This window comes from Bombus flavifrons, chromosome 5 (genome assembly GCF_040668555.2).
Source record: "Bombus flavifrons isolate JBK064 chromosome 5, iyBomFlav1_principal, whole genome shotgun sequence".
Classification (NCBI taxonomy): domain Eukaryota; kingdom Metazoa; phylum Arthropoda; class Insecta; order Hymenoptera; family Apidae; genus Bombus; species Bombus flavifrons.
In genome coordinates this window covers 3,724,067-3,749,271 of record NC_138446.1, presented here as the reverse complement: position 1 = coordinate 3,749,271, position 25,205 = coordinate 3,724,067, and the positions used below count along the sequence as shown (strand labels likewise).

The 25,205-nt window shown below is 33.6% G+C and overlaps 2 protein-coding genes across 8 annotated transcripts in view; one reads left to right on the top strand and one right to left on the bottom strand.

Moving 5' to 3' along the window:
- The first annotated feature begins 626 nt into the window (after positions 1–626).
- On the top strand, positions 627–8,772 carry LOC138180455 (protein RER1). Of its 4 annotated transcripts, XR_011173310.1 has the most exons (8): positions 627–782; positions 1,710–1,789; positions 1,930–2,034; positions 2,106–2,202; positions 2,375–2,592; positions 2,676–2,749; positions 5,574–5,859; positions 8,380–8,772. XR_011173310.1 is itself a non-coding variant. In XM_069114357.1 (7 exons), the coding sequence occupies exons 2-7, from the start codon at positions 1,715–1,717 to the stop codon at positions 8,396–8,398; spliced, it is 588 nt and encodes a 195-aa protein (XP_068970458.1). In that variant the 5' UTR covers positions 627–782; positions 1,710–1,714; the 3' UTR covers positions 8,399–8,772. The 4 variants fall into 4 exon arrangements, 3 of the variants coding, with proteins under 3 accessions (XP_068970458.1, XP_068970457.1, XP_068970456.1); XM_069114357.1 differs by lacking the exon at positions 5,574–5,859; XM_069114356.1 differs by lacking the exon at positions 8,380–8,772 and having other exon boundaries at positions 5,574–5,896.
- Positions 3,175–25,205, bottom strand: part of Dh44-R1 (Diuretic hormone 44 receptor 1) — an 83,584-nt gene continuing 61,553 nt past the window's right edge. For 2 of the 4 annotated variants that reach the window (XM_069114354.1, XM_069114352.1), the window contains exons 3-10: positions 15,623–15,716; positions 12,262–12,355; positions 12,002–12,082; positions 11,246–11,322; positions 9,598–9,717; positions 9,110–9,295; positions 7,391–7,545; positions 3,175–7,162 (exon numbers count right to left, since the gene is read on the bottom strand). In XM_069114354.1, the coding sequence (XP_068970455.1) occupies positions 7,018–7,162; positions 7,391–7,545; positions 9,110–9,295; positions 9,598–9,717; positions 11,246–11,322; positions 12,002–12,082; positions 12,262–12,355; positions 15,623–15,716 (952 nt within the window). In that variant the 3' untranslated portion in view covers positions 3,175–7,017. The remainder of the gene's footprint in view (positions 7,163–7,390; positions 7,546–9,109; positions 9,296–9,597; positions 9,718–11,245; positions 11,323–12,001; positions 12,083–12,261; positions 12,356–15,622; positions 15,717–25,205) is intronic. The other 2 variants (XR_011173309.1, XM_069114353.1) reach the window with 2 other exon arrangements.

Sequence of the window (25,205 nt, the reverse complement as noted above, 5' to 3'; positions counted from 1 at the left end):
ATGAACGCTAGATAAACATTCATCTTTATCAGAATAACAAAATATTATTGTGATAAGACATTCATTAGATAAAATATGATTCTCCTTTCCTCTTCTTATGCTTAACAAGTATATATGTATATATATGTATAAATATATATATATATATATATATATATATATATATATATTATGAATTACTTCTATGTTAATCAGTTAATTATATTTGTCTTGTTATGCTTTATGAACACATTAAAAATTTGTACGTAAACTTATATTTGTATCGAAAAAATAGTATTTTTCTAAAATTTAGGATGTATTATATTCAATAATGTATATCTACAATTATAAAGAATATAAAAGTGTTTAAAATTAGAAAAAAATCATGCCAAATGATTTCGATTTCTTAAATATCTAGTTTTTAACGTTTTTATTATATGTATGTTATTAAGATTATATATTTACACTTGTTAGTGTTCTTATTGGTTATATAATTATTTTGTTAATAAAATAATCAGATAAATATTTAGAAGTAATAGCGAATTACTTAATGAAAAAATCACCTCGGTACATGTTACCAATCACGAATTAATGTAAATCATATAATTCGTTACATAAGAATCAGATTTAATGGTCATACACACTTGGGATACAATACTACCAGGAGATAAGTTGAAACACCTTGCAAATTTTATAGTACGCCTAATCATAGTATGCCATTAATGTTTTGACGTGTTATTTTTTTAACCGAATAAACAGCGAATTAGTCGCGAAAATTGGCTGAAAACATATAAATACTTTAGGTAAATGTTATTCATTTCCGATCTACCTGCGATTTATAATTGAACTCAAGATAATTGTAAAATGAGGAGGTTATGTGCATATCGTTTAGTTTATTTCGTGCTTTTCGGAATTTGTGAAAATAGTATTAATTTCTTAAACATGAATGTTCGCACTTTCTTCCCAAAATTGATATAGTTAATGAATAGAGATCTGAAATTTCATGCAAATTTTAAGTTATCGTTTGATATAAGGTTCGATCAAACTATTACTGAGGAAGTCTTAAATTCTAGCAACCTTGAATTCGTTTTTATAATTGATGTTAATAATTTGGTATATTAGCATTGTTCTTAAACTATCAAATTGCATTTGTACACGCGAATTATTATTTATTCGAATGTTCAACAAGTATTTTTCACTTTGATTGGATTTCTTATCTAATTGGATCTGTAACATCTGCCGGAGTTCATTGCAAGACATATTGTATATTTCTTGTTTAGATTTATTTGTAAAAATATATTTAGTAATATAAAAAAGTAATGTATTCATAATGACGAAATATTTAATTAGATTTATTAATACAAGTGGAACTTATTATATATATATATTAATGTCTTCTTCTAATAAAGTAAAAAGTAAAGTAAAATATAGTTTACTTTTGTTCTTTACTTTTAAGTTTATGACTTCAGTAAAATATTTAATATTTAATTCTTTATAGTTACATTTGGTTTTTATCTGTTTTTCCAAATTCATTATTTATTTACATATTTAAGGGGTTAAGAATATCTTTGTATAATGTAATATTTTATTTGTGAAACTATAGTATTTATATAATAAATAGAGAATGTTGCTACAAGTATGTAGTTTAGTTGAAGATGTTTTAATAGGAATATTGCAATGTACATATGAATTTATAATCATGATTAAAATAAAAATTTTATTGTAAAAAGGTAAAATGATGCAAGATGAGCATCTGGGTGGTCCTCCAAGACGAAATGTTTTTAGTCAAGCAATAGGAAGAATATCACAGGTACTTAGTGATACGTCTTGAAGCTTTATTTTTTAAATATTTTGTTTTATTGTTAATTGTAGTTCCTAATTGTGCTAATGTGTTAAATATGTATTTAAAATGTATATTTGTATTGTTAAATACATGTATTTTTATTACAGTTATATCAAAGATATTTGGATCTTTGGACTCCTCACGTAGTGTCAAGATGGACAGTGGCTTTTTTTCTAGTATTTGTTTTTTCTTTACGTATACTTTTATCAGAGGTAAGTTAAAGCTTAAGATATATTCTCTTCTTTTCTCTTTATAAATTTAAATATATTCTCATACTTTTTAGGGATGGTACATTGTTACATATGCACTAGCAATTTATCACCTAAATTTATTCATAGCATTCCTTACTCCTAAAATTGATCCTGGAATGGATTTTGATGGTAAGTGCATATAAATTTATGAAAATTATTGGTTATTAATATGAAATAAAATTAAATAGAAATTATGATGGTAGAATTTTATTCAGTGAATTATACTTCCATGTAACTTTAGTACTTAAACAAATTTCACTTCCATTTCTACAACACACTTTTAACAGAATTTTCTTGATAGATGGTGAAGGACCAGAATTACCTACAAGATCCAATGAAGAATTTAGACCATTTATTAGAAGGTTACCTGAATTTAAATTCTGGTATTCTGTGATGAAATCTACAATTATTGCTATGATATGTACTATGTTTGATTGTTTCAATGTACCAGTATTTTGGCCCATACTTGTCATGTACTTCATAACACTATTTTGCATTACTATGAAACGTCAAATAAAGGTAATATAATATTAAATATATTGATGGAGTTGAGTAAAAAATATTTAAAAATATAAAATAATGAATTTGAAATTGATTTGCAGCATATGATCAAATACAGATATTTGCCGTTCACTTATGGAAAACCAAGTTACCAGAATCACGAGGATACTTCGAGGTTAATACCTTCAAAGTGAATTGGTGTGAAGTATGTTTGTTGATGGAGGTGCATAAGTGTGTAGATTTCTATTTTCCCAGTACCATGTGAAAAAATTTTTGGATTTGAAAGCAGTCAGATTCTTTTATCAATGACATTACATATAAATAAAATCATTGACTTCTACAAGAAAAGGTTTAATCCATAAAAGGTGTAATGCTAAAAGTATAATGTTATATGGTATATAAACTGAATTGTCGTAATATATTTGTATCATAAAACTTGTACAAAGTATTGTTAGGTCTTACATAAAGTGGTCACAAACAATAACAATGTGAACATTACAGCAGTTGTTAATGTAATATTAAATTAACATTGGATGTGAAGGAAAACAAAGATAATTCATATATATATATATTAGATTTGTAATCTAAACAATAGTACTGTTTTCTTTTTAGTACATTTTGCTTTTTCGTTATGACATTCCATATAGAAGATTACATTTCTTCTCTTAATTTTTAACATTTTTAAATTTTATTCAAAATTTATCCTGTTGTTTCTGTTGTGTTAGATTCAGTTGTGTTTTTGTTGTTAAAAATTGTAATTGCAAACTAGTCTCCTTTTCAGTAACAATAACAATACGCATTTTAACTATCTAGCTTGATAAATTTGTTCTCCACTGAAAAGAAAGTCGAAATCCTTTCGACTGCTTATGGTATATATTTGTAGTTCGTGATAGACGACATCTAATCATTTTTATCGAATGAATTTATTATCGTAAACAATTTAGTCCAATTTACCGTAACATAAGACATGTTGTCTTAATAGAACTGCGTTCTTACATCAATAGGCATATATTAAATGGTAGTTTAAAACGACAACACATTGAATAACATATACCATTCATGACTCTTCTCTAATTTGTCTCTATACAAATTTGTATATATGAAGTTATTTAATAAACATACACGAATCGCCTGATTCATGGTAAAATAAATGTTAAGTGATAGCGTTATTTAGGGGGTGATTTCTTAAGGTCCAAAGATCATGTGTCTGTCACGTTATATTATCTGATGTTTTACACTGTACCGTTTTTACAAATGAAACGAAATTATAGTACATTTATTTACTAAAAATTATCGAATATTTTACAAATTTTATACAAGTTTTAAATTATATTATAATATACACATATATTGCTCAGAAAATTTTTAAATTATATATCGCTTCATGGTTATTAAATGTGTTTGATATTATTCATTATATTTTCATTTTCCTATCATTTTTAGCCTGTTTAATATTAATAGTTTTGGACTGATTAACTTATGTTAAACTTCAATCTGTACAAAATATAAGTTCATTTGATTATATTTCAACGCAAAAATAAAGTTTTACGACATATCAGGTACCATTTCTTCGGTCTTTCACCTCATAGCTACTTAAAAATAATTATCTTCTTGGATCTTTGGACAAAATTTGAACCCCGAGTAACGTACTCTCCTGTTACTATTGGGCATAATATTACTTTATTTTTCTTTTATGCACACATACACACACACACATATATATGTATATTGCTCCAAAGATAATCGAAACGAATTGTTTCTAATATAGTGTTGATCATTGTAATGTTCTTGAAACTTTTTTATAGATACAAGCACACGCATCACGTACGATATTGTGTAACATGTTTTATAAATCTTGATACATGTAAAATACGATAGTCGGTCATTTGATATCACTAAATAACGTGAAATGGAAAAGTTTGCGATATGTACACGGACTTGGGAATATAGTGATGCCCGACGTTTTACGGAAGCGATTGTTAATAAGTATTTACAATATATTTTCGATACTCAATAAAGCTTTCATGCTTGCAATGGAGTCAAAATAAATAATGTTTTCATTAACAGTTTGTTATAATAATAAATACTTTTTCTCTCTTATTAAAATATTGATACAAATACTTTACTTACTTACAAATACTTTTTTTATTTATATTTCAAAACAAAAATGATATTTAACAAGGACGATCATAAATTTGTAATAACAACACGATGAAGCTAAAAGATATATCTTCCTTAAACGTATTATTTATTATTGTTTTAATTAATTTTTTTATAAGTTTTAAATGTTAATTATGGACAAACGTAAATACTTAACGGTGTAGTAGGCAAGTTTTTGTGTTGAAATAGTTTTTTGTGCGGATATGTATAATATGTTTTCGCATGCAAGGTAACTTAACGAAGTTCATTTAATATTCAAAAATTCTGCCCTTTTTCTTTTCCAAATAATTAAATTCGCACCAGAGATATCAACACATACAACGATGCTAATGCACGTTTCTGACAATAGAGCTATTTTTAACGATTCTTTTAACCTTTTTTTAATCGCAATCGAAACTGGGTAGAATAGCAGAAAATTTTAATAATAGTACAAAGCAGTTTTCCACTTTTTAACTATAAGTACACATATACGTATATAATAAATATAAAAATATAATAAAACATTTTTAATATATTTATTAATTTATAACATATCTATATATTATATATTTAGTACATTTATTATTAAACAATAAAATACATTTAAGAAGAAAGTAAAACATATATATGTATATTAACGGTATTTCATTTCTAGAACTATCACCCAGTTTGAATTGCTAATTTCTCTTCCGGAATTTCTTTGTCCTTTTACGTTGCAAACTTTGATTTCAAATTTTCAATTCAGAAAATCGAAATTTTTACGTTTGACGATAATAGAACGGCGAAAAAAATTGATAATGTACCATAGAAAAAAGGGAGAGTAAGAAAAAAGGATTCTCACGGATTTTTCTTTTTTACAGGAGTCCACTTGTGGAAGTTTGATGATGGGTGTCGTAGAATTTAAACAGGGAAATTGATTTCCCTCTGATTCGAACGCGTTCGTGTTTCTCTTGAGCTGAACAGACGTGAAACGAAGTAATGAGATTAAAAAAATAATAATAAAAAAAAAAAAAAAGAAAAGGAGAATAAAAAAGAACAGAAGGGAAAATGGAGTGAAGCGAATGTGGAGGAGGCGAAAGTGGCAAGGCACGAATGGAACGTGTGAATGGGCAAGAATGTGAGGCTACCCTTTTCCTAACGAAAATGGTAATTCAAAATAAAAGCATCGATGCATTGTTGTATATCCTCAGATCTTTTTTAATTTCTTCAACCATTCCTTACGACGAATCAATACGATATATTGTTCCCCTGAAAATGACGCTGTTGTGGAGCACTAAAGATCTGAGAAATATTCTTGTGGATTTGTTCGTTTTTCTGTGTTTTAAATCAAATTTTACGATTGACGGGAGAGAGAAATCTAATATTTCTATTTTAGAGATATATCCGGCGTTGTTTTTGTTTGTTTGTGCTTTAACAAAACTAGCAGGAGTTTAAGAGTCCTTAGGAGACTTGTTATTTCACAAAAGAAAGATTTTATATTTTACACATTAAATAGTTTGACGCATATATCAAGTACATTTTAGGAAAATATCAATTGTAAAGTTAATTTAATTACCGGTAATTTTATGAATATCTTGGAAATGAGAGGGTTGATTGCGAAATTGAAAATGAAACTAAAAACAAAACTAAAAAGATTGAATGTCGCCACTTTTTCCAAAGCATCGTTTTATTTCATTTGTTCCCGCGTATATTACGTGTATATTTTGGCAATGAAAGAAAGAAATCGTAACAAAAAAAAAGGAAATTTAATCATCCATTCACAATCAATTTTTATCATATTACAATGCAATTAATTTGTACAAATACCATATTGAAAAAATGCTAATTCCAGAATAATAAAAATTAGTTTTATTTTGAAAACGAAAGAAGGTGAAAACATATCAAAAAGTATAAATCATAATATATAAATCTGTTCATCTTTTTAATTTCCATTATTTTATGAACAATTCTGTGACAAAGTATATATTTCAATATGTTGCCCCCTTGACTGCTTCCCTCTCGTTTCCAACATTTGTAAAATTCTTAACAATCAATTTACTTTCTTATACATATTCTTGCTCAAAATATTTCACACTGGCAAACGTAAACCTCCTTCAAATAATAAATAACAATTCTCCATCTTCCCAAATAATTATTTCTTCCTTTGATGATCAGATAAAAAGAAAATGACACTTACAAGCAAAGAAAGAAGATTGGTATCTCTTAGATCTTGATTTGCTTAAGAATATTTTTTCAAAAGAAGAATGTTTAACAGATTCTTCGATAATGGCTCTAATCGGTCCATTGGCGAGATCAGAATCGTTCCTATTCGTTCAGATCCTCCGAAATGGCCTTTTTCGATTTATCTAGGAATGTGGTCGTCGAGTTTAATCCTATTACGGTTGTTGTGGTCGTCTCGCTTACGGATGAATCCCTTTTTCTGTATGGGTTTGACGGTGGGCAGTACAATCTGTAAATTTTCACCGTTAACGACTTCGAAAAGCGATTAACCATTCTAAATTGTCCCCATTTAAGCGTTTTAATTTTCTACAGTTCTCCTAAATTAATCATTAGATGCGCAACAATCACGTGAACGCAGTTTGCATAGGAAGTTTCGCTGATTTCTTCGAACGAAATATTGAGTGACGAAAGAACTCAAAAGAAAGTTAAATAATTAAGCAATAAGGGAATAGAATACCTTATACTCTCTGTTCTCGAACGGGGAGACCAATTGTTATAATACCTTCTTTCTGTGTCCAGATCGCGAGCTGTTGCCCATCGTTCGATATGGTGTTTCACTGTGTTTTGAACCTCGGTGTTTAGAAAACAGTAAAATAACGCGACGAACAGACCCTGAAAATATCAAGTATTCGTTAAAGTATACTATGTGCATTAAGATGATTTTTAATCTTTGACGTCGAAGCTTTTCTTTATCTTATCGTGTAATTTGTCAGAGAACTGTTTCCCCATCCTTTTAAGAGTTTAATTTATCTTTTCCTAATCTATTCTTTGAAATTCGTAATACATCCAAACTTTCTTTATTCCTTCTCTCCCACTCTCCCACTCTCCCACTCTCCCACTCATTCTCTCTCTTTCCAAAATAAGGAAACTAAGGATGCATAGTTCCTTTCGAAGTATTTTATCCATTTAAGCTTTGAACTTTGACATTAAAAAGTCGATAAAGTAACTTTATTAAAAAAGAAACTTTGCAGAAGATACTAATGCGTGCGATTACTTTATCGGTAGCTTGAGCATGCGTTTATCAAATTACGGGTTCCTACGTATTCTGTTTTATATGAAAGTTCTGTGAATGCCAGATTTTTTTAAATTTGCTTGGATCGACGTGGCTTTGAAGCTTACCATCTCAAGATAAAATAAAATAACCAAAGTAACAAGATTTATGGAAGAATATAACCTTTGTAACTTTACCGCGTATCTTGTAAGGGACTCGTATAGTTTTTTTATGGATCAAACCTACGGAGAATAGAAAATTCTTGTAGTAGGAAAACGTTTTGAATAAATATTGTCTTAATGTTTTGATGCGAAAATTTCATTTTCGTTTGAAAACTTCCTTTTCCAAATTTTTATTCAGGAAATTTCTGACTATCTGTGGAGTGTTCTGTTTTCTGTATTAGTCCACGTTACTTTATAACAACACTTTACGACATATGTTTCTTATCGTTGCAGACAGAAGTCCTGGTACTAGAAAAGTGAGAATAAAATCATCTCCAGGAGGAAGAGATAATAAGAAGTGAGAGATTAAAATTTCTTGTGTCTGAAGTTGTGAATACCGACGAACTAACAAATTGATTTTCCTAATTCGAACAATTTCGCTTTCAAAAACTCAATAGCGTTTCCTCGATTATAAATTTTGTCAAAGAGGAAGAAAATTACCGCTTCTTGATCGAATATATGGATTAATTAATAGAGGGTTACTCGAGGTTTGGTAATGTATAAACGAGTGCAAAATCTGCGACATATAATTTTTAAATAATATTACATTCGAAGACGTATAAATATATACGTATAAATTAATATAGATTTTAATCTTTTCATTGCGTAATAAATTTTAAGAATAAATTGTACCGTGTTATAACATTCTACGATGGTTTTGACAAAGGATAAAGCTGTACTGGAACTTTTTATTTATAATTTTATAATTAAGTTATGTTCTATCGAAAATACGCAAGTGTTTGCATACATTTGCACGTTAGTGTACAAAGAAACGTTCAAATAGACGAGATGCGAGATAAAGGGAATAAAGGGAAAGCAACGATTACAGAGAGTCCACGGAAAGAAACGCATCCATGTTTCATCAAAAGGAAAAGTAACGCGCTACAGATGAGTCCCTTTTCGAGATTTTATACAGTGAGGCAAGTTAGTTCTTGTAACGAGATATATCTTTCAGTTGCATTACCTGTGAAGAAAGGAACGCGGCTCGAGTGTAAGAGAATGCATTAGCAACCTGACCCTCCGTTGGTCCCGTCAGTACCAGCACGTAAGTTACTCCAAGGAGAGGTATCAACACGAGTAACGCTTTACTCGCCTTTCGATATTGCTGGGTTTCTGCGTTCGTCGCTGACCAGAGCTTTGTTATCAGCACCTGTAACGAAGAATCGTTGTAACGATGATTAGACAGAGGAAAGTTTAGATGGAGAATAAAATAAAATAAAATAAGTAGAATTGTACTTCTGAAAGATAGCGATGATTGATAGAGATAAAATTTAATGGCTATCATATTTTGTAAAATAATGTGTTTAACTATAAGTAACATTCGCTTACGCTTTTACCACAAAATCTAATTGTTTCACTAACAGGGCTTCTTTGCTGACGATCGTGTTGTTGATGTTACTTCAGATGTTAAAAAAAAAGGGAAAAATCGGCCGTTCAAGTATATGTACTCACCCACATTATCATGAAAAGAAACATCACGTTGATGCATAACACCAAAATAGCGGGGGCTTGGTAGAACCAGTCGTAAGCATGTGACACCATCCAGGGACAGTGCTTGCCCAATGCAACTTCCTGTGAACATTGTTGGCTACAGTGCTACTGGAAACTAAGCCAATTCTCGGTTAACTTTATTAGCAAATGACGCGTCGTTCAGTTTCTTTCCCTCATGGTACGCGAAGAGCATGTCTCGATGATGTTTCAGCTCGTTGACTTTAGCTATTATACTATACTACGTAAGATGTCGAGAAAGTTTTGCTGTACACCGAGAGAAGCAGATACAGATGCATGAGTCTTTTTCCTAGGAATTAAACGCGCAATTTTAAACCGCTGGGGAGCGAATAACGACTTGGAGCATTGGACATTGCGTAACATAAGTTATTTAATTATAGACATGTTGGGTTGTCGGAAACTTCTCTTGGAACACGTAAAATAACTAAAAAAAAAAAAAAAAACAAAAGAAGAAAAGTCTATGTAATATTTTATCTTCGATTGAAGAATTAAAACTGAACCGTGGGAACACGGTTTCAATAAAGGTGAAAAGTCCTTAATTAAATGCGTTTGCTGACGTATATCCCTTGAGAATATCTTTCCCTCTTCCTGTTACATTGTATCGACTACTCTTCTTTGTCCTTATTTTTCGTTCACATCGCGTATCTCGCTGGTATGTTACGATACATGTACATTACGATATTTCTCGATATTACCGGCATTCATAGCAGGAAATTGGGGTATCGTCGAAAGCTTGAGGATCTTGGTGCCAGGTATTCTCCCTGATCATATAATACAATAAGTTGCAAAAATATTCATATTGTCAATTGTCGTCCTCGATAGATAAGAATTGTAAAATATATAGTGTAAGAATAACATGAATCTTTCACAGTCGGCAATAAGGGTGGTATGAATACTTATGTGAGTTATTATAGTACGCAGTATGAGGCGCGAAGCACGTATTATATATATTTCTTACATCTTACGGTTTTAAAATACCTGTAGAGGACTTGTGTAGAGGAGGTTGATCGTGAAATTTATATGACGAGATTGCTCGTTGTTGAAACCGTCATGTGTATTTTAAAATAGTTAATAAATAAGTACAAATAATGTTCGCAAAGACGAAACGGATTCGCTAAGACAGTGTATAAGTCGCAAAATAAGATCGCTGATAACTTGTTGATAACTGACAGACACTCGGTAGATACTGCTTCGCGCGACTAACTGATAACTGATAAATAACTGAAATCCTTACGATCAACTATCCTCTACACAAGTCCTCTACATTGGTGACCCCGACGAGATTTGAACACGACTAAACAATTCAACCATACAATCATAGTCTACAAGTCTCCACATACCCGTATTAATTAATTTAATTTCGTAAGATTTCATCTTTTGTGAAATGCGATGGAGCTCTGCGAAGAACGATTGCTTCGACCACTCCAGGTACAAAATATTCAGATGAGAAAAAGTTAATAAATAAGTTGATAATAAAATAATAATTCTGACGTATAATAACGCAATAGATATTTCAATTCGTTCTTTTCTAGTTATCTAGTCTTTTTAGATCTTTTGTTAATATTTGAAGTTTATGTAAATTTTCTCGTACCTGATTTGGTTGGATCATGATACTTTGATCCAACGATTTGGCGATACCCCACATGGCAATGAAGAGGACTGGTATTCCTGGAATTATAATACGGTATACTTAAAAACACAATAGTTCTTTACTAGAAAAATTTGTTCACAGACTAAGATTATTGTAATCGATAACAATAAAAAATTATATAGAAAATTTCAGACTGTGTGAAGTAAGACAAATTTTAGAGAGCAAAGATAAAAAAATATTTTCCAAATTTCGCATAGTCGGATTGTACGCATGCTTTGGTGACTAAATCTTTCTTTTTCTGCAACGGGGATAGGTTGCGAATTCAAAGCAGTCGATATTGATTTTTAGTTCATCGAGTGAAAGCATAAAGTCCTCATTATTAAGATTCTCTGCGCTTCGAATATGGATTTCACGGAAAGTCACAGTATGAACAAATATGGACCTTTCGCTGAGCGAGAAAAGAAATATTAGGTTGGTATATTTGGAATACCGAATTTTAAAATCAAACTTTCCTTATACGCAGTTTCTCTTTTATTTATTTCAGCGCCGAGCGTAGTAATTCGTTAAAACGTAGCTGTTCTCAAAATACATAATACCAGAGTTATAAAAATTATCAATTCCAGACATTAAATTTATGTTCCCGGTAAAATTTGCTGTACAAAGAATACAAAGTTTGCACAGTGTTTCTTCGTTGATCCGAGTTACCGAGTGAGTAGCAGTGCTTTGAAGAATAAAAATGATGTTGTGAAACTTTACCCCATCCTATAACAAGACACAGCCTCAACTTGATATTATCGCCTGTGAAAGTCTTGACGACCAATAGGAACAGATACAGGCCTGAAATAAAAATACATAATTTACATATAATTTGTGTAATTGACAATCATTGATACGAATAACAGATATTTAAATAATTTCAAGGTCACGAATAAAATTATTCGATACGAAAAATAATAAGAAGGAATGTCGCGATTCGAAATCCGAAATTGTAATATCGACAGACTGAATCAGATTACCTTCTACGAACATCCAAAAGTAATTAGTCAATTGGAAATAATTCAGCAGAGACAGGAAAACGATACAGGTTGGCACGTCCGGTTGCATGGACACCTAGAATAATTGTTCAATTCAAAAATTAAGCTGAACGATGATCCAACGCTCTCGTACAACTCGATGGGATGTTCCATTTTGCATTTATGCAAAAAGAAAAGAGTAAAAAGAGAAAAATTATCTATAGCATGCGTGTGCAAATTTTATCATCCGTAATGAAAAATTGTATTTCTATACGCGTATAAGCACCTACATAAAACATTTTAATTTACATATAAATGTAGTATCGTATCTAGGGTAAACATTTTATCTTTCTTAATGGAACGTCGTGTTTCTGACCGAACTGTTATATTTTAATCCAGTATAATTGAATGTGTATACATTTTTCAATTTTTTTTTAAACGGGAAACCAATTAAAATCATATACCTATCGTATCGAGGTACCATATTAAACATTTGAGATATCATCCTAAAAAATGAATTTTTATATTTTCTCAATTTCTTTCGTTTCTATAAATGAAAGACAAAATGTAGAGCATATTATTTTAATCTACGAATTTCTGCGATTTATAATTGAATAAAATTCTGAGTATTAAATATCATTATTTCACTTTTAGTTGCAGTAGTTGCAGATGAACTGAAATGATTCCGTATATGGAGTGCATTATCTTCATTTATAATGGTGTCTATATTAGGGATAAGTATGAGTTAAACAAAATGGAAATGAGGAAGAGAAAAAGAGTCGAAGGAGGTCGAGTAAGTCATTAGAATTTCTTAGTGGTAAATCAATAATAGGAAAGCGTTGGTTTCGGAGTGTGTAGTATATATTAGATAAATTTTATAATAATTCATTTTTCTAATTCTATTATATTCTATTTCTTTCTATTTGTCTATTCCTCTATTCCTGTTATATTTTTTCAAAATTTGCAGTGATAGAAAAACACAATATATCGGAGATAATCTAATTATATAATAATAATAAAACACTTGTATGATTTTACAAACAGTAAAATTTCTTTTACAGTTGATACGATATTTCTTAATGAAAAAATCAACTGGAAGTATTTTCTACCACAAAACCTTTATCACCTTTAACCGAAACATTTATTTTTTCCTCGTCACACGCATTCCTCCTATGTGACGGCCACATACACAGGGAAAAATGGTAGAAGAATTGGTAATTAAAAGCAGCCCAGTGAATTGAATTTTACGTGAGGCCAATTTCACCGTAACCATTTCATCGTTCGTATTGGCCTTTTAATTATCGAAAAACCAAACGCGCATCGACTATTCCGCAGGCGTAATTAATTTTCCTTTCTATCGGTTCGTTAGCGCGTTACCAGAGGTTTTGCGACCGATGATCAAACACATTTCCGGTTCCTCGTCGGTGAAGCAAATCGCTATTCGATTAATTTAGCGACGCGATACTTTGTCCGTGTCTAAAACAGTTTAGCTGTTTCTCCTGGCATAATATTTTAAGTTTCTTTTATCATGATGATTCTGTATTGGAGATAAAGCAAAAAAAATTTAGTTTTATTCGGGTGTACGAGAACAGATTTTCATCGAAATTGTAACTACAAAGACAGTTTTAATTAAAGTTATGATATAAAAAAGCATCGGAATGTTCTCGAAGTATACGAAAAAGATTCTCGTTAAAATTTCTGTACTAAATATTGCAATAATAATGTATTGTAACGTGTTAAAATATGGTTGAATTTGACTATAAAATCTTTGAAGAATTGCGATTGTATCAAATTTTATTGTAAAATCTTATGCAATTTGTACTTGTGGAAAGTTTGCGATCAAATCTCACACGAAGAATTCTTTCGTGGAAGTTTCATTCAAGAAGTTTGAAATGAATCTTCGCTCCAAGTTCAGTGTATGGAGTGTAAAATTGGAAGTTTCCTCTTTTGATAATGTCGCTATGACAAGTATAAGAAGTGTTTGCTTCGAATTCCGTGTAACGATTGGAAAAGTTGATGGAAGAAGAAATTGTGAGGGTAAAAATATTAAGCAAATCCTTGGAATCTTTCTTTAGAATTTCTTCTTTCTCAGTCATACAAAAACTTAGGAACCACGTCAAAGTATGCAACTTTTTTCGCGTGATAACTTGTGAACAGGAAAATACTTAAACTTAAAAATTGGTATCGTTTACCTTTATTGGGAAGGTGGTTTCAATCGACATGAATCAAAATAAATTTAGGTTGAAAAAGCTGGACAAATTTACCCTTCTTCTTTCTAAATTTCATGGAAAAATTTAATAATACGAGTTTTCTTCCAAAGAAATATTCTAATTTTACGTTTCTGCAATAAGTGACGGCATTCTAGTTCTCGTCATTTTGTAGGTCAGATTTTGTAGATAGTTTTTATCCGAAAGTAATAAGCCTTTCCATTTCCTTTCTACGTCTGTTCTCGAGAACAAAAAGATTTTGTGATAAAAAAGAAAGTCGAGCTCAAAGAACAATTATTTCGAGTAAATATAATCTTCCGTTTTATAAAGGCAAAGTGTTAACGGTAAGAATGCTAAATTTCATTTCTCTCGTGAATTAAGTGATGTAAGTGGCTATCTGATTACGTCAATTGGTTTTCTCATTTAATACTTTATCGTTCAACCGCACTATGTGTATTGTTTCTACCTAGTACACATACGTTTATACAGAATAATAGTAGTATAACTACGTTTATACAGAGCGGAGCGGTAATCGTAGTGTATCGGACAGGCAGTAGTTTTACATGAAACAATAACAGAAAAGTTTGATATAATATTTTTTCACACGAGGTTTCGCTTTCGAGAAAATCGGCTTTAGAGATTTGACAACTATATTTTAATTTTGCTAATTCCGAACTGAACAAGAGTAAATAATCGACAGGGGTTTAAATTACATTGGGAAATAAATAAAAAATGTAGAATATCATCTTTTCAGAAGGTGCTACATTTTCGAGAAAAAGAAATTTGGAAATATATCATGCGCGTGTATCAGATCAGTTCGTAATTAAACACATTCAAATCTTATTTTCTTGAAAATAGAGCTTTAAACAAACAATATTTCCACAGGTATAATAACCTTCTGTTTATTGTTTACTCATACCTAATCGATACTTAGCCAAGATAAAGTATACTCGACAAATTTCTAAGCTTGATTTTCCCAGAAACGAAGCGCCGTATGAAAAGTTTTATTCTATATTTTCGATTATCTTTTCACGTAGCATTTCTTCCTGCTCGATTGTATTATGATTACCGCAACATCCTGTATACATTTAATAAATAAAATTAATTACTCAATAGTTAAAGAGTTTCAGAGGATATTGTGTTTTCCACGAAAATACCTGCATCACGTTGTTTAGAATCCACATTAGGTCTGCAAGGATGTAGGTAAACATCAAGTTCGTGTGTATGTTGTTTCTGATGCATCTGAGTTCCCTGAAACAGAGTTAACGATTTATCAAGTAATTTTTACGGTCTTTTGCTACATTGCTCGTACTGCTCAATATTCTTTAGAACGAATGATGAAGTTTTCGAAAAATTATAGGTATATGTGGATTAAATAATTAGTTAAGAAAAGTTTCGATTCATCTTATTTCTGTTTTTGTAAAAAGATAAGTAGACAAAATAACGTATAACAAAAGCGAATGAATACAAGTAAAAATATCGTCCATAATTATGATTAGACGCACTTTGTTTCGTAGAAACTAACAAGCCTGTACATGAATCACCGTGGCTCTTTGCGGACACAGTTCGAAGTTAAGCAGTCTGTGATTCTGTGTTAAACAAAATTACTGCAGCAAACTAGGTTCTAACTGACCCGACGTAAACGAAACGATGCGCCTGTCTTAATAACGAAGACATATTTGTTCCAACAAACAAGTAATGATTTATAGCGAACTTTTTACAAACAAACTTGATAGTTACGTATATGTAATATAACATTTGTATATATATGTCGGAGAAGGAAGGACAGCGGGATTTCTCGTGTGGAATGTTGGAAAAAACCCCAATACCCTAGTCCAGACTTTTATTATAGCCACATTTAAGCAATAAAGAAAAAAATAATAAGAAATAGTTTTAATGTTCCTACCTGGCTTTATGACGATAGGTTCGGGTTTAAGGTGATTTAGCGGGTCGCTAGACGTAGCCACGGTCACGGAAGGGACGTGTACCTGACAGAGGTATGGAATGATTATATGGCTTTCCTTAAAAACAAAAATTGACCCGAGAAGTGGGGATAGGAATATATAAGGGCAGTTTCATTTGGAGTTGGGAGTTAGTCGTATAGCGAGTTGCATATCGAGTTGCTGATTGAGAGAATTATTGTGAGAATTATCGTACATTAAGTTGGCCTTCGTCACCCCGTGGACCGTGGATTCGTTATCGAACCTGTGGCCATTGTCACTAGTATCACGAATGTCTAATCGTTATACCACATCAATGGCTGCGTCCCGTGAAGAATCACCTGACGCCTGCAACCATACTCCCAGTCTCTCTCCGACATCAGAAGTGGAATCAAAAGTGACGGAATGGCTCGCGGCCATCATAACTCAGTCGAGCCAGTTAACTCAGTCGAGGGAACAAAGACCGAGTGCGGAACCTAAGGATATAATGTTACCACGTTTTGATCCTGAAGGCGCGGCCGATCCTGCCGCGTGGTGCTCACATGCTGAGCTAATTTTGAAAAAACATCCGATAAAAGATGATGCGTTACTCGATGCCTTGAATCGCGCACTAAAGGGTTCTGCTGCGCATTGGCTTTCACAAATAGTGCGCGATGGAGAGTTTACCTGGCCAGTGTTTAAGAAACTATTTCTATCACGTTTTGGTGGAGGAGTGACAGCAGCCTTGACGCTGATACAGATATCCAGAGAACCACCGTTGGAAACCGAATCCCTAGGATCCTATGCTAGTCGCCTCCGTTCCATGGCACAGACGAGGTTGGGAAATCTAACTACGCCTGAATTACTTAATGCCGTCATCCTTTACATGTTGAGCTCCCGAGACCAACGTTTTCGACTACCGCTCGCTAATATCAAGATGGAGGATCAATTTCATGACGAAATGAAACTTCTTCCCGACGACGGTCAGCCGATGTCTCTGCCAGGAAATTCATCAGCGAATACTGGAACCAAACGGAGCCGGCCATCAGACCTCCGTTCCAGGTGCTACTACTGCCGGAATTCTGGGCATAGAGTGACGAAGTGTCGCAAGAGATAAGGTTGAAGCCGAATGCTCGTTAAAGAATCCGTAGCCTCGAAATTCTCTGGTAAAAGAACGACCGATATAGAAACAATGCGAGGAATCGGGAATACCTGTGTTAAAAATACGTCTCAGATTTTGTCCGTTGTACGTATTAACGGTTTTATATTGGAGATAACTTTTCGCGTCCTTGCCGATAGTTACTTAAGTATGATATTATAATTGGTAGTGAAATCTTAGGCCAAGGATTCGATGTAAATATTACGCCTGTTGAGGTTATTCGATGTAAGGCAGAAAATATATTTAAATATAAGTGTAATTATAAGTAAGAATACAATTTGAGCTGGTCCAGATCCGCACGCTAGCTGTGTTACCCAATAACTGAAAACCCCGAAGCCAACGTCGCTTGTCTACTGTTTATGGTCTGACTTCGTCGCAGTCTTTTGTCTACGCGCTGTCGATGGCTTCAGTGCTTGAGAAACTAAAAAGACCAGATGTAGAGTTTTCTTATAAGTGGTGACCACTTCAACACCCTCCCTAAAACTCTACATCTCCACAAACAATTATCTCAAATTTACAAATTATCTCTTAATATTTTTCTAACTCTTGTCGTAAATATCTGAAAATCAATTTGTCAATGCCTTCACAAGTACATTTGCCAGACGCCTTTCTCTTTTTCATTCAAATTAATTTATTACAAAAAAAAAAAAAAAAAAAAAAATACTAGAAGACTAAACAGATCATGTAGAGTTTTTCTTTTTTTTTTTTTAGAAGTGACAACCACTTCGACACCCTCCCTAAAAACTCTACATGTCTACAAACAATTATCTCTTAATATCTTTTTTATTTTTCAAACCTAACTTTTGTCTTAAATATTCAAATCTTGGTTTTGTCAACGCCTTTGTACATATATTTGCCAGTTGCTCTTCGCTTGCTACATACGTCACATCAATTTCGCCTCTATTGTATAAATCTCGCAAGAAATGTTATCTTACGTCAATATGCTTACTTCTTTGATGGAATTCTGGATTCTTAATTAATTTCACGGCACTAGTATTGTCTACACATAGCATATACTTAAGGATCTCTATTTTACATTCAAGAAATATTTTCTTTAGCCACATAATTTCTTTCGCTCCTGAGGCTGCACTGACATACTCAGCTTCGGTCGTAGATAGAGCTATACATTGTTGTCGCTTACATTGCCATGTGATGGCCGCATTCGCATACTTACATACAACGCCTGATGTCGACTTTCTTGTTTCTTTGTCGCCTGCATAGTCAGCATCGCTAAAGGTTTCGAGACTACCTGCTTTTGTATATAAGAGTCCCATGTCCGCAGTCCCTTTTATGTAGCGCAAAATTCGTTTGACTAATTTCCACTGATACTGGTTTGGATTCTCTAAATGTCTCGCCGCTACATTTATTGCAAAACTAATATCTGGCCTACTTACGGTTTGTAAAAACATTAAGTTCCCTACGGCTTCTCTGTATGGTGCGTTACAATCATTATTGCCTATGTTACTTTCGTTCCAATTAATCTCGATAGGTGTAGAAACACTGTTTGCCTCATTCATATTACATTTTTCTATAAGAATCCACGTCTTATTTTCATGGTGCGATTTCATTTCATCGTTCATAGCCGTTTCCCATAACTCTTTCTTTTCGGAACTCATCGCTTCGTTAAAATCCACCGGTAATTTTTCCGCTACGTACGTTACTGGGCTACCATAAAAGTCGGTTCGTTTGATCTTAGCTCTATCTCTCAATTGTCTCACATTGTCGCTAGTTCCGGGAGGTTGTTTTTCATGTTCACTCTCTGCACTTTCATACGTACATGCTCTATCGCTCTGCGCACACACATCTTCGCGCTCGACAATTTTCGGTAAACTTAAATTAATAAATTTCGCACTTTCTAGTTCGGGCTTAAATATTACGTCACGGCTTAATATTACATTTCTTACTGTCGGCACATACACTCGATACCCTCGTCCGTCATCTAGATAGCCTACCAAATATCCTTTGTTCGCCTTTTTGTCAAGTTTTTTTCTCTTCTCCGCAGGTATGTGTGCAAAGCACTCAGTACCGAGTTTCCCGTACCACAGTTTATACGGTGTTTTCTTGTCTTGTCTCGTCGGCCCGGTCTTATTTATGACATGTACTGCTGTGTTCATGGCTTCGGCCCATAAAAACAGTGGTAGATTTGGTTTCGAATATAGCATCGATCGGCCTACCTCTACTATTGTTCTATTTTCCCTTTCTGCGACACCACTCTGTTCAGGAGTGTATGGGACGTTAATTGTGTGCCTAATTCCCTGACTTCTTAAAAATTGTTTAACTTCTTTATTTTTGAATTCTTTCCCTCCATCACTATGAATTTCTTTAATCTTATCGTTGAATTGATTCTCAACTTCTAGGCAAAAAGTTTTTAATTTTTCGATTACTTCTGACTTATGTCGTAAGAAGTAAATCTTTGTGAATTTTGAAAAATCATCCTTAAATGTAAGAAAATACAGTTTCTTGCCTAATGACTCGACTTCCATAGGTCCACATACATCCGTATAGATAATTTCGATGGCTTCAGTGCTTGAGAAACTAAAAAGACCAGATGTAGAGTTTTCTTATAAGTGGTGACCACTTCAACAACGCCCAATAGCCTCGATATTAGCAAAACAAAGATAGTCAATGCTTGCCATAAAACCGCCGAAAATGAGATCGATCTTAATGAAGTAGACACTGAAGTATTTGGTAATGATAAGAGCCGATTGATTTCTATTCTCCAAAATTTTAGTCATTTATTACGGGTTTCCCGTGTACTCGCGTAAATACGGGTCAGTTAGAGATTCGATTAATTGATCCCAACATCACGTCGTTGTTTACTTGGATGACGTCCTCATTATTGCCGACACGTCCCCCGGCGGGGTACAAACTTAGGCGCTGGCAGCTCAGCGCCCCCGGAGCCGCAGAGCAGCCCGGTAGGGGAACCGGACTGTCTGGCACGGCGGCCCCGGCGACGAGGCGCGGTGTGACGTGGCCGCACACCGCTCCACTATGTGACGTATTGAGCGCGGAGGGGGGCCCGGTGTATCGCTTACACCGGTTCCCGGGCCCCTCTCGATCGCAGCCGTGACGGTCATCGTGGAGGTTTTAGTCGGTTGGAGTCCGGCACTACCACGCCGCTTTTCCCCAGAAGCGACCTGGTGTCCGCGCGGATTTCCTCCACGTTAAAAAAAAAAAAAAAAAAAAAAAAAGAAAAAAAGGTAAAATACACGCCTTGAGTTCTTTACCTGCGCCAACGACCGTCACACAACTCAGGCAATTCATAGGTTTAGCCTCTTACTTCCGAAAATTCGTCACGTTAAATTCTCACAGATAATGAAACTACCCTTATATATTCCTGTCCCCACTTCTCGGGTCAATTTTTGTTTTTAAGGAAAGCCATATAATCATTCCATACCTCTGTCAGGTACACGTCCCTTCCGTGACCATGGCTACGTCTAGCGACCCGCTATGTCACCTTAAACCCGAACCCATCGTCATAAAGCCAGGTAGGAACATTAAAACTATTTCTTATTATTTTTTTCTTTATTGCTTAAATGTGGCTATAATAAAAGTCTGGACTAGGGTACTGGGGTTTTTTCCAACATTCCACACGAGAAATCCCGCTGTCCTTCCTTCTCCGACATATATATAAAAATGTATTTTTGTATATATATACAATATATAACTTATATATATATAACATTTAAATGTAAAAAACATTTTATTATACTATGCAGGGTGAGTCGGAAATTGTAGTACAACGGGACACGACATGCTTGTACGTGAAAAAATTAGTCGAAAGTGGATAACATTTCTTCACGTAGAATCATCTCTTGTCCGGTGATACTTCCGCACCACTCTGTACAGATATAACGACGACCAACACCATAATTCAATATAGAATTTTAATAACAGTATTACACGCGTAGAGAAGTCACTTGCCGCCGGTGACAGCAAGTTTGTTAGTTTGTTATTAATTTGTTAGTTGCAGTGGCACTAAACGGAAGTTTACATTGCGTTGATGGCTTCAGCCAGCGGATAACTTTGAAAATTTGTTTGAGTTTCGTCGTTTCTCTCTTGCAATTCGTAGCATACGCTGGGACATTGTACAGTGCACTTTTGAAGGCGAGCAACGTATGGCGCGCGTGCGATGCGATTTACTTCCATGCGACGTAAAGCTTGAATTAGATAGATATGCGACGCTCGTGGATCGCGCTGTTTCACCGGCACAATATTATGGAAATAAAGGTGAGACGATGATTGCACATTGAATTTCCGGTGAATATCAGGTCGGTGAGTTTTAAGGTAGTTCGACCTCAGTTTTATCACTGGCAAACAAAAGGTAAAGCAGTGCGATGTGCAGTCGCTGAATAATTTCAGTAGAACAGCGCCGAATTAGTCAGACATCGCCAAATACACCTGGGACAGCCTAGTCGTTTAGATCATAGTCCCTATTAAATTTCATTCCTCTGAAGTTTGAACTTGATTAGTTAGTTAATAACGTTTATTAAATTTCGTTTCATTATTAATTATAGTTAACTGTATTCGTTCAAGGTACTGAATGAATGAAGTGCGTTTCATAATTACAAAACAACTTTCAATCTTTATAGGTTGTTTTATATCTTTTTGTAGGAAGTTAATTAATTAAAACACTAATAAAAAAATACGGACGTAAAATGATAATACCAAATGTTAATCCTTAACTTACTCTTCCAACCTACATTTTCGAAAGAAATAATTCGAAACATGCACGTTCTTGTTCCAGAACAATACAGAAGCGATGTTATAAAATAATCGGACAATATCGGTCAGGATTAACATTTACGTGTACGAAGGGATAAATTTGGTTCCATACGTTCGAATTGATTAAATTTATTAAATCGCATCGGTCGCCTTTAGGCTAATGGCCGATAAACAATTTCACGTCGAACCTCTCTTCCCCGATTAAGTTTCATTCCAGCGCATGATTTAAAGCAAATTGTTCCGTGCTATGCTTTTAACAGCAGCCATTGCCTTTTAACCGCCACGAGAGTGCTTCGATGCGGTCGGTCGCAAAAACGCGATTAATTAATAAGCGAATATATGATACATACGCGACAATGATTGATACGAAAATAAGGGAATACAGCCGTATCGAATACTTGAAACAAAATCCGCTCGTGGTGATGTAAAAATCTCTGATGTCACAATGTATTTGTTTCAAAAGTCACTCATCGGTCTGGATCAGAATCTGTTGCGTCGGGCAACACTCTACCTAAGCCAGGCCACACACCGCGCGGGCAAGATGGCAGCCAGATGTCTTCGGATCCTTACTGCGTACCCTCAATAGTCTTAAGTACCCTCCATAAATCTCAAGAATTTCTTAGTCGAGGTCCTTCAGACCGAGCAAATGTTCTTTGACTGAATTGTTTTCTAAAGTTTATTGTTCACCACGGGTTGACACGGGAAAGTTGGGATTTCTCACGTATTAGGCATCACACTAGTCACTTCATCTCGAGGACGGTGCGCATCCTTCCTCACCCACCAACATTGCAACTAACCAATTAACAACGAAGCCTATTTCCCTTACCCTCTTAGCCAAAATCGTCACCAACAAATCCGATGGTCCCGTGCGCTAGATACACCCATCCTTAGCTTTCCTCCGCCACAGCATCATCACCGAACTTCACTGATCTTCCATCTTTCAAGCAGTCAACATTCTTTGACCGGGTTTACACCCGTAGATCAGTCACTTATTTATCTTACACATACGCACCAGCGTAACTATCTTCTTCACAAAATTGTTGGAATAAACTGTGATTTCTAACTTATTATATCAGTGTCATATTCAGTTAAACCACCTCTATTATCCTAATCGAAATAGGGGATCGATCATTTCGTGGCGTCGATTATCTAATCGTAACGGGAATTTACGACTCCCGTTGGCGTGCTCCCTCGCGATCGCGTCTCTCCGCGAGTGATCGAACAGAATCATTATTAATGTTTTCGCAATCCTTTCTCTTAATGACTAAATATAAAAATAATACTAAAGGTGGTCTTATTAAATATTGATATATCGTTAATATAATAAGTTATTGTTCAAATACTATTATTTATAAAGTACAGGCTATGGATAATAAACGATATTTCAGTGTTATTTTACTTATAAAGCGGAAGTGGACTTCTCGCAGTATTAAAAGAATATCGTGTCTCACAGTGTAGAAACAGAGTGATATAATAATATATTTCTTTAAAGCACAGCGTCGTTTCAGACGAACAGAATTGACTAAGAAGTTTTCAGATAATTTTCTACGAAACGTTCCAAATTAATTCGGAGATAGGCCATCAAGAAAAGATGATAACTGTTGATCTTCTTTCGTGTTCTCGTTAAAATGGTGAATAAACAGCTTATTCTCTTCCTCTTTTATTTATTAAGGCTCCATTTATTAAGTTAATTATATTATTTTTTATTATATAATTTATTTATTCATTATATAATAATTTATCATATTTTGAGTTAGAAAAACGCTTGTCATGCAGGAAATAATATCTTTCACGTTGTTAATCTTGTGGCAAAACGTTGTGAAATAAAATTTAATTAATAATTGAAAAACATGTATAAAATCGAGCGTAGATTGGTTTAATTAAATATACGGTAGTTTTGTTGAAACCAGGTAGAGTTAACATTTTATTTTGAGAAAACTGATGTTTAGTGTGCATGAGTCTAATATATCCGCCGGAAACCACGGATTCACCACGGAAGTGCGTTTCAATCCTAGATACTCTTAATAAAATATCCTGTGTTCCGTACATTCGAGCACTATACTGAGTTTCATATTACCTTCCTTGCTCTGTATTTCTGACATTCCTCCTTGCTACATAGATTTCGGTCTCAGAACTTGATAAGAGCTGGTTACAAACGACCCCAATGACGACTGCTTTGATTAAGATAAATAAAGATATACGTACTTTAGATTCTAATTAATTTTTGTATATTATACGCTAATAACAATACCTTGAATAAATTTCTTTATCATATTTAAATCTCACGTAAGAAAAATTAAAGGAATTTGTAAGAAACGATCAAGATTCAGCTACAGAATCGAAGCTTTTACAATCGGTTTGTGGATTCTATCTTTCGGTCATTGCATTAGCCTGAAGTATCCCTCAGTAAGCCTTACTTCCAAGTGAAACCATTTGCTTTCATGGAAATATACGCTGGTGTATGCTGTTTCTCGGAGATAAATGAAAGTAGGAGAATTGAAGAATGAAGAAATAGGACTCTGTCGAGGGTGATCCGCGCGATAGGAAGCTTCAAAAAATTGATCTGAAATTCTATGCAAAGTAAAACCGAGGGATGATACATATACAGCATACATTACAGTTGCACTTTCTCATCTTTCCTTTTTCCCCATGTCCCTTTCTACTTTGCTCCGTGAGTATAGTATATTTGCTTTGTCTGAATATCTAAATTTCGTATTTCATCTGTATTTTCACGATAATATTCGAGGATTCACTAATAAACCATCCATATTACCATCTACCAATAAATCCCTCAACTTCTCATCTACTGTACGCATTATATTAATTAAAAACTAATATTACATTTGTTTTTAAAGAAAGTAATAACCATTCTTCACCCAACGAAATAAGAACAAACATTACGATTAAACCTCGTTAAAAAACTTCAATCCGACTTGT

Bases quoted from the DNA above. Each gene is read 5' to 3' on its own strand.
- LOC138180455 (XM_069114355.1), top strand. From the start codon at position 1,715: ATGATGCAAGATGAGCATCTGGGTGGTCCTCCAAGACGAAATGTTTTT. The intron at 2,593-2,675 runs GTAATATAATAT...ATTGATTTGCAG, and splicing joins CTATGAAACGTCAAATAAAG to CATATGATCAAATACAGATA. The intron at 2,750-4,379 runs GTTAATACCTTC...ACTTTTTTATAG, and splicing joins AATCACGAGGATACTTCGAG to ATACAAGCACACGCATCACG.